Source organism: Zootermopsis nevadensis, unplaced genomic scaffold, assembly GCF_977971745.1.
Source record: "Zootermopsis nevadensis isolate Lab colony 2312 unplaced genomic scaffold, Znev_1.0 Znev_ptg000030l, whole genome shotgun sequence".
In the NCBI taxonomy this organism is placed as follows: domain Eukaryota; kingdom Metazoa; phylum Arthropoda; class Insecta; order Blattodea; family Termopsidae; genus Zootermopsis; species Zootermopsis nevadensis.
In genome coordinates, this window is record NW_028259162.1 from 4,536,799 (window position 1) to 4,550,643 (window position 13,845).

The 13,845-nt window shown below is 35.6% G+C and overlaps 1 protein-coding gene across 1 annotated transcript; it reads right to left on the bottom strand.

Annotated features, from left to right (window-relative positions):
* Window positions 1-642: 642 nt before the first annotated feature.
* On the bottom strand, window positions 643-13,583 carry SamDC (S-adenosylmethionine decarboxylase). The gene is made up of 8 exons (XM_022065050.2): window positions 13,222-13,583; window positions 11,541-11,627; window positions 10,747-10,873; window positions 9,995-10,097; window positions 8,522-8,721; window positions 5,796-5,888; window positions 4,014-4,169; window positions 643-3,314 (listed from the first exon to the last, which is right to left on the bottom strand). The coding sequence occupies exons 1-8, from the start codon at window positions 13,341-13,343 to the stop codon at window positions 3,177-3,179; spliced, it is 1,026 nt and encodes a 341-aa protein (XP_021920742.2). The 5' UTR covers window positions 13,344-13,583; the 3' UTR covers window positions 643-3,176.
* Window positions 13,584-13,845: the final 262 nt, after the last annotated feature.

Consider the following 13,845-nt stretch of genomic DNA (forward strand, 5'->3'; position numbering starts at 1 on the left):
TGTGCCCACTACTTTGACGAAGTGTCGATGTTATCCTGGGTTGCTTTTCCCCAGTTGCAAGGCAAATGCCTGGGTATAATTCAAGAGAGGCACGGCCTGCTATCACCAATCATGGAGGCCTTCAGCCGAAGCGGCCCTACCCTCTCTAGGTTAAAACCACAGAGAACCAAATATCCAAAATCCTTTGCACAAGGGGCACGTTGCCTGACGGGATAACCTCTCATCAACAGCAACAGACCCGTTTGAATAGTTGAGGCTCCAGCCATAACAAAACCCCCGTTAGCTTAAGCATATGCCCGTTTTAGTTATAAGGCTCTGTTTACCATTTCCGGCAATGTGTTTCATACGCAGGAATGGCGTTACCTAGCAAGAAACGGTATCTTGCACTTGAGCAGTACTCTGCCTTTAGTTAGCTTTTTGGTTGGTTATCCTGGGTTGTCTCTCTGTTTGGACTCTAAAAACACAGTCGAAGATATTGAGAACATAAGCTCACTTCATCGCCTAAATTTAGACTGCTCTGATACTCATATCCATCTACAGAAACCTTAAATCCTTCTGCCACAAATGACAATATTAAAATAGTTCCTGGAAGGGTATATTATTGTGAAACAGAGTGGGTCTTTCCCAAAGAGTTTAATAACAAACAGTGTATTATTATTTTATTTACTCTACTGTTACATCAAATTCACCTAATATTTTGGATTATATAAATGTAATCGAGTACATTGCAGGAGGGGAGATGATGCCACAGCTCACTAAAACCAATGAGAGGGACAATGAGAATCTTCTCATGATAACTCCTTGTGGAACTCACTCATATAAAATCATTAAATAAAAAATGCATATAATATAAAAAATTGGTATATACTAAAATATAAAAACCAACGAAACTTCAATTTTACCCAAAGACAAATATTTCCCCTACAAATACCTTAATACATACAGTATGGCAATGAAACTGTGAGCACAAAGTAAGCAAAATATATGTTCGTTAGCTGTGTGTATTTGTAACTGTCAATGAAACACAAACTGCATATACTGCTATGATTGAAAATAGTAAAATTGAAGTTTCAACTTTTATACCTTCAAAGAAACACACATTAGCACAGAATCTCATACAAAGCATAAGAACACTTTCTGATCATTAAAACATTGTCAAGAATGTTAATCTATTAGCAGCCAAACAGTGTAGTTATCCCACGGCATTTAATAAAAATTCTTTTGGTCAATTTCATTTTGCCTGTATATGCAACAAGAGTGTGATATGTGATTTTGGACCCTTGTACTGGTTTGGTTAAACATGTTATATGCAGGTTTCAGTGGCCATAATTTTCATCTTTGCTACTAATACAAATAATCCTGCATGGTAGACCCATAGCATAACTTTCTGAATTATTTGATTACAATACAAAGCAGCCCTTTATTTGGAGCAAGTATTGTTGCAACATGCATGTACCCTTATGTGGATAGTGATTTCTCTAGTTCATTCACACTTGCCTGCTGCAGATTGACAGATTCTAACTATTGGCAAATTTGCCATTATCTTCATATTTCAAAGAAAACTTAAATTATGAAGTCTGGAATCTCCAATGCGGTGTCTTGTCAATTAAACTAATGTAAAAAATTAAAGACTAGAGCCAGGTGAATCTTACTCTCACCCCTACAAAACAAAGTGACAATCACATAATTATTGTGGATCAATATGTTTATGGCCCTAAAATCTATTAGTAACATGGCTTAACCCAGACCTTTCAATACTGCAAAGTAAAAATTGTAGAAATTACTCTTTAAAAAAACACCTCATACTAAAACAGAACAAATAAATGTACTCCCACCTGTTACAATTTGTTCTGAAATTGACTAAAAGGATTTGTAATGATAAGTATATACAGAGAACTGCATTACTATAAAATATTTTTAAATGTATTACTATCATCTTACGTTTCATTATATTTTGGCAGGCATGGTCAACGCTACCTACCTACATTCAACCTTTCGGCCTTTTACACACACACCTTTTCCGTAAAGTGGTGTTTGACATCTTGACCAAACCAAAATATGAAGGGAAAATTATATTTGTAGCTCACTTTCACTCGAAACCAACTATATTTATTTTTCTTTCTCACTTTTCATTATTCATTATCAGTTGATCTTCATGCTAGGAAATATACAAACTGTGCACAAAGTGCTATACTAATGCTGTTAATTCAAATTTTTTTTGAAATTAGACCAAGGTGTTGCTACTGATAAAGTAAATGCAGAAAAAATACTTCAATAAACAAAATTGCTTATCCAAATTATAACTGTAAAGAAAAGGTGTGAATGTACAGCACAGAGTAACAAAACTGCCATACAACTCGGTGCACCAGCAATAAAAAGGGAACAGAACTGGAATGGAACATGTGTATTCTACAAAAATCATCCTATTTCTGCAATTCTCTCTCCACCTACTGATATTTCATCATTTCTTTTCAATTAATTCCAGACTACAAAGACAAAGAAATGAACTGAAAACAAGTTTCAGAAACATACTTAAAAAATGCAATGTAGAACAGCAGAACTTAACTGGTAACAACCCACTGTCCTTGGGCAGGTGGCAATGCAGCTCACCAACGAAGAATAGGCAAACCAAGGAACCAGTAAAGTGAGCCACAGAGTTGCCAGCGTGTCACCCTCATAGGTGAGACATGCAGCTGACATCATTACTTCATCAGGCTACTGTTCCAGGGCAAAGCACCTCAAGAGATCTTGTTGCGCCACCACATGTACAGGAGGTTTGGACTGAGACCAGATAAAAGCAACAAGAGAAGAGAGAGGACCGCATGTGATAGTATCATTGTATGCCAGCAATCAAGCCAACGTCTTTCCACAGAGAAAAATACATTTGAAACAGCAAAACATGAACCACACAGTTTCAAACACCAACACCCCTTGCCTTGCCATGACATACAATGGCTGCTTTGTGAGGCGCAGGAAATATCTGCAGCCCCAGAGGTGACACTAAAACTAGTTACACATGAGCATTTAAGGGAACTACAACAAAATACACCACATTGTTTGCTAACACTACAACTACACTGGATGGGAAATTTAATGTGGGGCAAGGGAGAAGGCCCCAAAAGGCACCGAGCGACGAACGGGTTACTTCCATCCGTGCTGCGGGCCACTGCGGACCCTCAGCTTGGGAATTTGGAGTAGAAGGCATAGGTGAGGTCATAGTTCTTGAAGCGACAGTACTGGATATCATGACGCAGCCAATCTCCAAAAGCAGGTGTCTTCTCTAATTCCCGAGGGAATTCTGCAGCAGGAGATGTCTGCAATGAGATAATTTGTTACATTGCAGATGAATGCGTCTCAATATAAAGATCTACCACATGGTGCCTACCAAGAGACTTCATTATGGAAAAACAACTCATTCCTGTTATTTATCAATTAATTTTATATATAAATTAAATTTATGAAATTAAGGGACTTTCAATTATGTGCAGTACAATTAAAAGAACACTACAGAAAGGCAAGAACAGTGATTCTGAAATATTATAAGTGATGGGTATACACAAATGATAAAATGGTGAAATCTTAACAAAACAATTAAATGTATTAGAGCTAGGTAAAGAGGATCTAAGTATATATGAGAAATGACATAACAGAAACCAAACAATCATTACACACACACAAAATCCACAGTAAAGGACCCGATTACCAATTGAATTAGGTTACACCACTTGAAAGAGTGAAGAAAGCAGATATGCTAGTATATAAATATGATCAAATAAATTATAAGATTATTTCAAACATGTAAAAACCCAATTCTGATCATAAAATTCTGAGTTGAAACAATCTAATGCAGTGTTTCCCAAAGTGTGGTACACAGAATAATTTAGTGGGGTCCAAGGCATAATATATCAAATATTGTTCCAGAGTTCCATCTGCTGTTAGACAAACTCTAATATAAAGAAAACTGAACAAGTTCCTTTTTTCTTTTTCTTTAAAGTACGCAAGTCCCTTCTTACCTTATTTGCAAATACTGTAAGAACAAATTTTCCAGGATGAAAAGTCTCTAATACCCGTGAGATCACATCTTTGTATGAAGCTTGTGGCACATTGCTCTCAAAGCTGACGTAAGAGAAGTCCGGCTCCGGAGTGATGTGAATAGTCATGTAGCAGCCCTGCAACAAAACAGATATGTCAACAAAGAATCTCAAACTCAGCATACTGCCAACAGATTAGGTAGTCCATGCCTGAAACTTACACCCTCCATGCAGTTATATATTCAGGTCTTCACTAGCCAGATATCAACCACCTTTTCCCCTTCCAAAGTAATATTTACTATTTGATCCCTGGAAATAAACAGTTTTAACTTTACTAAAGGGAAATATGGCATCAGAAATGCATAATCAAATATTATAGTAGGATTCAAAATCCTCACAGCAGAGATAACAGACATGGCTGTCTTCTGGATTGTAGCACCATGTAGTCTGGTAGAAGTTTACCTTTACTTCAGAGGTCCTTGCTGCCTCCATCATCAGGGCTATGAGTAAATGAAAGAGGAAGTATGGGCCTTTGAAGAAAAGGTAAACTTCTACCATACTACATGCTGCTACAATCCAGATGACAGTCATTTTTACACCGATAAAGTGTCAGTGTGTACAAGAAATACATTGGCATTCTACCCCACAAGGCTAGCGTTGGTACCACTTTAAAGCATGGGCAGCATTAAAAGGAGTTACATCAAGAATTTACAATTCAAAATTGGATTTCATGACATGACTTGGGCTGTTAGACTGTATTAAATTTGCATTACTCTTTTTAAAATATTAAGATATTGACAGAAATGTCCAAGTATAATGTGCATTATAATAATAACTTTATGTTTCAAGATGCATCAAAAAGCCCAAGAAACTACAAAAGTTAATACAAACCTGTCTCCACCTGTATATCCAGTCCATCACATTCTCCTAGATTTCACTATCCTACTACTACAGGAGCCATATAGACTAGAAGTTCCTTTTTATACAATAACCTAACTGCTCACATGCTACATCCTTCTTAGGTCAAAACATTTTCCTGAGCATTCTGTTCTCAGACATTTATAATTTGTTTTCTATGAAATGAGAAATAATGTTTCATACAAAACAAACCGGTAAAATTAATGGTCGGTTTTTCTATCCTATCATAATTATGTCAAATATGAAAGGTCATGTCTTCAGAAAGCATTCAACTTTTCGTTAACGCAAATTTTTTTTAGAATGTAAAGCAACAAGGCAGCAGACTGAAATCCAATATTTAGCTTCCTGTCTGATAGCAATAACTAATTAATCAGTGGACAGGCGTGCAAGTTTCTCTATACCCACAACAAAACCTGTTAAAAAAATTAAAACATATAAAAACGGTATTTGTGTAAATTTCTGTTTTCTGAAATGTGGACCATATAGAACATTAGCATAGAAAAGAAACGTATACACATAATTTTTATCAACACTTTACAGTAAGTTGCATTATTTAACTCTCTAAGTAATGTGATAGTTTTGCAACCATCTGGTTAAGAGCAATCAAGGTTGTAGGGCAAGGGTTTCTGTCAACATAAAGTGACACAGTATTACTAAAATGTATGTGGGCTGCAAATGGCATATAGACAAGCCGTGGCTTGATAACTCTTGATGTAGGATACACTAGTGCTGGAGGATAAAAACTTTGGCAAAAAAAGACAAAACATGCAACATTTTTGTTTATCACTACACAGAGAAGTGTACACAGATACCAAATTAATTTATACAAATAAAAAACATACTTACATTCTTAGAGATACCATTCATGGAGTAACCACAGGGCTCAAACAGAAAATCGTCGATCTTCATATTTGGGATCAGCTTCTCAATCCCAGATTTCTGAAACAAAACATAATACACATACCTAAAAGGTTGCATACTTTAAATACAAACAACAACTCTGATTACAGAATTTGTCATGCCACCAACTGTTGCTGCAATATTCCCAGCTGTAACATGTCCAGAAATTGTCTACCAGCTGAAAATGGACTCAAAATAAATAAATTAAAAAAAAACACAGCAACATCCAAATAAGTAATGACAATGGTTTCACAAAGTATTCTGGCTGTGATATTCTAAAACGTCATTGTCATACCAGAACATTACCTTTATACACAAACACATTTTATATACAGTATAACATGTTTCTGCTGGTGATATTATGGCATCCCGTCAAATCTTATTCTAAGATTAGCACTGCATAATGAAATGCATTCAGATTATTACCATTTCCAGCTTTGATAGAGAGATGGCAGCTGCAGGCAGTTGCCGCAAAAGACCATTGATGGGTCAGTTCCGTTTCGCCAGGCGACAGCAGTTATTCCCGAAACATTCAAGTCAGGTCTTGCGTGGGACCACCTCTCTACTCTACCGTTGGAGGCAACATGAATGCACAGGACGTAAACCAAATGTCACCACTTTAACTGCAAAATCAGAGTCAGGGTGTCTACCAGATCCATCCAGCAAAACCCCCATACCATAAGAGCCAGGTAAAATACGTATGTACCACTTCAAGGTCTAAACTTCATTCACACTACTACCAAATCAAAGAATGCATGCATGTAAGTGGTTAGTCACAGCTAATTTATCTTCAGGACCTCACGTAGCAATATCAGTAATTATCGTCAGTCTGTTGCAGCCAATCCTCTTGACTTACCATATCAATCACAATTTTATTTTACTTGAGTATATTGAAAACATATTGTGATTTCCAATTTATATTCTTCAGAAAAAACTGCACCCCAACCACGTTTATAAATTCATATCCACAGTTTTGAGTAACTGACCTATATCACGTAAGATACAAGAGTATGTATTCATACAACCCGTATTTCATTAAGTTCAAATTACATGTTACTTTTCTATGGTCGTCTATTAACCCCATCTACAGAGAACTTTAGTAACTAATACCGATATATATGGTACCTACAGGTTGTAAAGTCGGTTGTCTTTTGGTGATAAAAGTGTTCTTGAAGATAATATTTCAGTGTGAATGGTTAAAGTTATCAACAGCACTATACTATTAGTGTGTACAGGCCAGACAGCACTGACATAAGCTTCAATAATAATAATAAAAAAAGTAATCCCAATAATTATAGGAGTAACTGGAACTGTCTCCAAGTCACTCAGAAAATATTTGGCGAGCATCCCAGGCAAACACAACATCAGGGAACTTCAGAAAACAGTCATTTCAGGATCTTCATACATAATTCGAAAGACTCTGTCATAAAATATATAGTCAACCCTCACAATAAAACTATATAATACATGTAACACATATTAAAAACGAAATATATTTCGGAAATAGCTGCTGCACTTTGTACCTCAGGGGCAAGGTCTGTCTCGGTACATGGAAGTAAATACCCTATAAAGTGGTGGACAGAATAATAATAATAATAATAATGAGGTATAGAAGAAAAAAAGCACTTGACTTCACCTGTGCATAGGAGGAACCAGATTATCAGTTCAATGTGTGCCAAGACACACGAATCTTATACTGAAAATCTCTAAATTGTAGGAGCAGTACATCAAACTTGAACTTTCTTATCATTTCAGCACCATATCTTTCACATTAGATAATTTATAGTGATACTGTGAAGATCTGCAGTCGTGTGAATTATGAAGCAACTTGTACAAGATGACCTAGACGGGTTATCACCATACTGGACTATGACAAGCCGTCAGATTTATGCTAAGAACAAAGCTGCATGTAAATGGTGTTTACCTAATGTTTATTATTAGAAGTTTTAAGAATAAAAGGTGTATCTCATAGATGCCTTATGTAGCAGTTACAATTAACAACATAAATATCAATGTGATGGTATCAAATAACGCAGAACAAACTTGAGAATTATCTTGTGTTTCTATTCGTAAAACCTCAGGGAAATTATAGTGCTTCACAAATGTGATAACAGTCTCATTCACCTGTTTATCCCTTTTCAGATTTACAAAAAAATAATTTAATTAAAAAGCAAAAACACATTCATTTCATTTGTAAGACTAAGAAAAAATTAATATGCAGCTAGTACAAGAGTGAATGCAATTTTATCATGTTCTATGTAAGTCACGAAGAATGCATGGGGAATGTTCCTACATATCAACAAAGCTGGACAGAGTACTTTACTCAGTTACGGTACTTGCAGCTTCATATCCTAATCATAATGGCTCTATGCATGAAAAGTCATCATTTAATGGGGTTCTGGAATCTTTCAATTTAACCAAAAGATTAGCAAACAGTAAAACTCTCTATAACAATCACATCAATTAATTTGGAAAGAATGCTATCAAAAATACTGTCATGAGATGAAATCAATAACAAATTAAATAAATATACACACATACAAAGACAGACAAACCAAAAAAAAAAAGCTACTTTAATGAAATGAGCATTTGATGTGTGTTCTCCCCACTGGTAGACACCCTGTTGTAATTATGCTCTTGTGCACAAGAGGCAGCATCACTGCCATACTAACCTGGGTAGCCTCTGCAGCCGAAGATGACTCTTCCCGCGTAAAAATGCTCATCACTTCCAGATCCAGATCTGACATTAGTATTTCCAGTGTCTGGTCAGGCTCCTGATACTGCTGCTTGTTGTTTTCTCCTTCCAGTGGGTTCAGAGTGTAGAGGTACCAACAGTCATGATTTACAGTGCCCAAACAGTAAGCAGCACCATCTGTTTAATTAAAAACAAACACCCACAGCCTAATTATTATTATTATTTAAGCCAAATTATTGTGCACAAAAAAAAAGCCTGACACCAGTAAGCAAATATATGATTATACACATTACAAAACCCTTCAAATCCTATTTCTGAGTGGAACACGAGTAGAAGTGACTAACAAATGGTTCCAGTGACATAATGAACATTGATTTATTCAACCGAATTGAACATAATCTTTAAATGCTGCTCTTAAACAAATGTCAGCACTGCTACTTTGTAACATTTCCTCTGTCAAGGTTGCTTCCTAAATGATTAATTATTTTAAGTCCATCTCCACACCACTGTCTGATTAACCACTTCCATATTAAAATTTACTACTAATAACATTATTAAACCTATCATTCAAAACTATTTAATAAACTAATTCTAAAATATTTCCACTTAGGCAAAACTCCTAATGCTTTATATATGTCAGATGCAAGTAAAAGTTTGATGACAACAGATGGCAGTTTCAAACACGCCATGACCAAAACATTAGCTACCCATAATTCAAGTATCAATTCTTAAATGCTCAGTAATACGTCAATTTATTTTCACTTAAGTAAGCCCCTCTTATCAAGCACCAAAGAACTGAACCAAGGATTATCAATGGCAGGAAGCTTCACTTTGAGCCTCAATGTGGGTCGGTGTCTGGAGGATCATTATTTTTCAGCAAGCACATTCAATACATACTAATCTGAAGTCCACATCAGTGTTTATAGTGCCTATGGTAATAGTGAAAACATACAAAATAGTATTTCATAAAACTGAAAAATTACAGAATATTTGAAGCTGACAGTCTTCTTTTCACCGTGTAGTTTTGTAGAAGTTTACCGATGCTTCATAGGTGCTTGCTGCCTCCATCATCAGGGCCCTGCTGAACAGATTTTCATGAAATTGACAGTGGCAAGTTTTTGCTAAAATTTGCCAACACATTCCAATTTGGGTTAAAACCAAGCAACAATAATGAACACTACATAAATGCATGTCTGAATGTGGAACTGAGTAAGTGTAGAATCCCCAGACTAGCTGAGCATGGTTACCTGTGGAATCCCCAGCCATCTAGACAAATCCGAATTCATAGGTGCTAACTGCAAACTTCAAACACCAAAGTGAGATGAACGCAATAAAACTATCACAATATTTGCACATTTCCTAGCTTGTTTTAATGAAGGGCGAAAAATTGTCTTCACAAGAGAATCTAAAAATATATGAAAGATGCTCGGGACTTCTAATTCAGAAATACCTTTAAAAAAAGTGTCCAGCAAAGCAACTTCTTGTTCAAAAGCTTGATGTGGACTCATCTGAAGATCAGGTCTTTTGAAGTTCTTACGAGAATAAAATACATCCTGATAAGAAAAAGGAATAAGTATAAGTAACTCAACATAATACCTAAAAACACCAAATCTAATTCAACATTACAGTATAAATGACAATTACAACTGCATAATGTGCCTAAACCAAGAAAGTTACTCTCCCCAAAACAAAACATTACAAACAACAAGCAAATGTTTCACTGCAGCCTCTGACAACACTGGTGAGTTGGCATGTGTCAGACAGCAACTACATGATTCAACTGTCTGTCAGTCACTGGGATTAACTTAAGTTTTAGATACAGTTCTTCGTTTGTCAAGAAATAAATAAAAAAAGCTGTTCAACCTATTAACAAGACAAATGGAAGTGACTAGTGATGGGCCCTGGATGCCCTTATACAACCCAGAAACAAACAAAAGTTTCCAGGAAAGGTCTAGGGTCAAAAAGTGTCAATTACAATTCATTACTTTGTAATTACCTGTAAACATTTATCTTCCATCCTAAGAGACATCATCCAATTCATAAAATAGTACAAAAACAATAACAAATTTTTTAGCGGTGATGTAAAATAAAAGCAAGATTTTCTTTTCCTAATTGAAAAAACCAATGACTGACCCATAAATTTTAATTTAGTATGATTTAAATGCCCTCTGGTAAATGTTAATAACACCTCTGCATTATTACCTCCACTTCATCAAATCCAGCATATTGTTCCACCAACAACATGAGAGGCTTCAGGCACTGAAGTGGAGTCGTGGTGCCACATGTTTTCAAGATGAAACGATGACGAGCCACAAACATACTGCTCTCACTAAAAAAGACCCAGCATAAATTCACCTACAAACTGAAAATAATGGCATTTCTTTAACTTCTACAAAATTAATTTGTTTATTACTTCATAAGGAGATATTTTTATATTTTCCCAGGCAAATGTCAAATTTATTCTTCCTCAATCTGAGCTACCTGACAGGTGATACTTCATTAAAACCCAATGATACAAGGTAAACTGTAAAACTATAAAGCTAGTCATTGTATTAATATCCTATACCCCTTTATAAATCTTCCATTCCAAATTTTACCTCTTTTGTACTAATAAACAACCAAATAAAATATCTTACTGTTTTTAAGATGAATGGCTGTCACTCAATTATGGGTCCAATTTATATCACAAACATGTTTTCCCAAGACAACGTAATGAAATAAGGATAACCCCATATTTACAGAATGCCTACCTACCAACTATCTCTCTCTCTCTCTCTCTCTCTCTCTCTCTCTCTCTATATATATATATATATATATATATATATATATATATATATCCCCTGGAGCTCTAAAACAGCAATGAAATACCAGACTACATGGCACTACAAACCAGAAAACAGTCATCTTCAAATTTGCCACCACAATAATCTGAAAAACAGCAAATATATTGTTAAAAACATTACAACATACAAAATTAAATTGAACAGCAAACTCACCTGAGCACATATGCATCTACTTGATCATTGCATACAAAGCTGATGACTTCACAGCGAACAATTTTCAAAAGACTCTCCAGTTTTTGTCTACAAGAAAAACAAAATTTAACTTGCTTGAAAATAATTATAAAGACAGATTTTGAATGAGGTTTCAACAGCTAATTCTACAAGAGGTAAAATATTTTTCCCCATAGAAAGATGTATGTAGTCAGATATGACAAATTGAAAGCCAAAACCACCATACCATGCAGGTAAGAAAAATTCCAAACATGTTCTTTATACCACATTCTATGCACAAAGTTCTTAATGTCACCTACAGACTATGTCACTGGAAGTCACGACATCATCACACATGCATGGAGGACAGCAAGTAATGGCTTCTTCATCATTCCACTTCACAAATTTGTACAGCAGTCATGTAGATATTTCAAAACAGAGAAAATTAAAAAGTGTAATTTTGGGTTAACTTCAAACAATGTAAAATTCTTAAAGACCTGTCCAGCTGTTCTCTCTTACATGGATACAGATAAACATAAATGGAATGACCTTCAATGCCATTTAGATCATGCATGCATGAAGAACTGTGGGTAATGGCATCCTCACTGTCCAACCTCATGAATCTCAGCATCCATTACACTGGTATTACCAAATGCAGGAAATTAAAGAATATCACTGTAGACTAGGTTCCATTGGCACAATCTTTGTATAAAATTTCATGCAACTCAGTTTGTCACTTCCTAAGTTATTGAACCCACAAACCTTGGGTCCAGTGGCGAGCATGCATTTCCTTTCTTATGTCTACTAAGAACAGACATTAAATAACATCATTAAATGACCAACACAAAGTAGAAACATCTTAAAAGGATAAGGAAGAAGAAGGAAAATTAAATTACAACTTAAAATTTCATTATGACACCAAATCTAGGAAATATGATGGAGAACAAAAATAATGCTGCTACCCACAGGCTCTTAGAAAAAATGTTGTATAAATCTTCAATGTCAATGTAATGGTCATGTTAAAGAGAAGACTTTCCCTTTGTCACCCAATATTTACCAAGTTTTCTGCTCTCAGATGACTGAACACACTGACATTAAATATATTTCTTTTTAATATTGGAATGTTCTATAATGTAGAAATGCAAACTGATTAATTTTAAAGAAGGTAAATCACATATGGTTAACAGCGATAGTACTGCATGAAAAACAACACTTGTGCAATATGTGCCAATTGGATAAAATAACATATCATCGATACCACCTCTTTGGTAATCAGGCACCTTTTACGAAACATCTTTTATTAATGCTTTTTCTACTAAGATATAAAAGTCAAGGCAATACTTTGTAATAAAAAGTCATTTCAGGGAACCTGAAAACCTTTCACCCAACAGCAATGCCGGAATTTCTTGCCTCCGGCGAAAGCTAAAATCACATATAGCCGGCATTACACGATTAGCCCTCTTTCTCAATTCCGAACCAGTTCTTATTTAAAGTCTTGAAATATTACTTTTAAAAATGCTTCATTATATATTTCTGACCTTCAATTCTTTGAACGTGACGAAAAATCATTACTGTGCTATCTTACAGAGCATGCCTCGTCTCAACTTCCACCATTTTTACAAAATCCTAGGAACTAGAAACCGGGTTATTACGTACAATCACGGCATACATATGCAAAGTTTACCTTGGTATGTTCCGTAGATCACACTGTTTAGTATTTCCATCAGTTCTGGTGAACCAGATTTCCAAAAGTTTTTCCACACCCTCGAAGAACTGAACACCAGCACTACCTTCTGATTCCGCCATCCCCAGACCGCAGCAGGCTACCCTCAAACGCGACTAGCTGCCGTAAAAACACACAGACCCACCAGATGCGCAGTGACATAGAAGAGAACCTGACCTGCACATATCGACTTATGCGCATGCCACACATAAAACCATGGATGTATTTTCCATAGATAATCTACCTATTATTTGTGCCACTAAACGCGGTTATGTAGAACGCAGATAACCAATGTGTTGCAAGATCGGTATGTTGTACGCTAGATGTCGATATCAGTCTATAAATGAAAACGTTTTCAGCTTTTTCCATAACCAACATAATTTTCTTCTGAACCCAATGGTGAATGCGTTTAACGTTTAATCTTAAATTGCCCTTTTCATTAACGCCCCCCCCCCCCCAAAGTCTGAAACAAATTCAAATGTACACAGCCAGATTTAAACGATTTTCCTTACATTCACAACCGTGGAGAGCATCTGTCTGTATGGGTAAAACAACTTGTGAATATATAAACCCATTCTTATTAAA

What these genes read in the sequence shown, in the direction of transcription:
- SamDC (XM_022065050.2), bottom strand. Translation starts at nt 13,343, where the DNA reads ATGGCGGAATCAGAAGGTAGTGCTGGTGTTCAGTTCTTCGAGGGTGTG. An exon ending in GATCTACGGAACATACCAAG is followed by an intron (nt 11,628 to 13,221) that starts GTAAACTTTGCA and finishes TTTTTCTTGTAG; the next exon opens with ACAAAAACTGGAGAGTCTTT. An exon ending in TGAATGGTATCTCTAAGAAT is followed by an intron (nt 4,170 to 5,795) that starts GTAAGTATGTTT and finishes GTTTTGTTGCAG; the next exon opens with GGCTGCTACATGACTATTCA.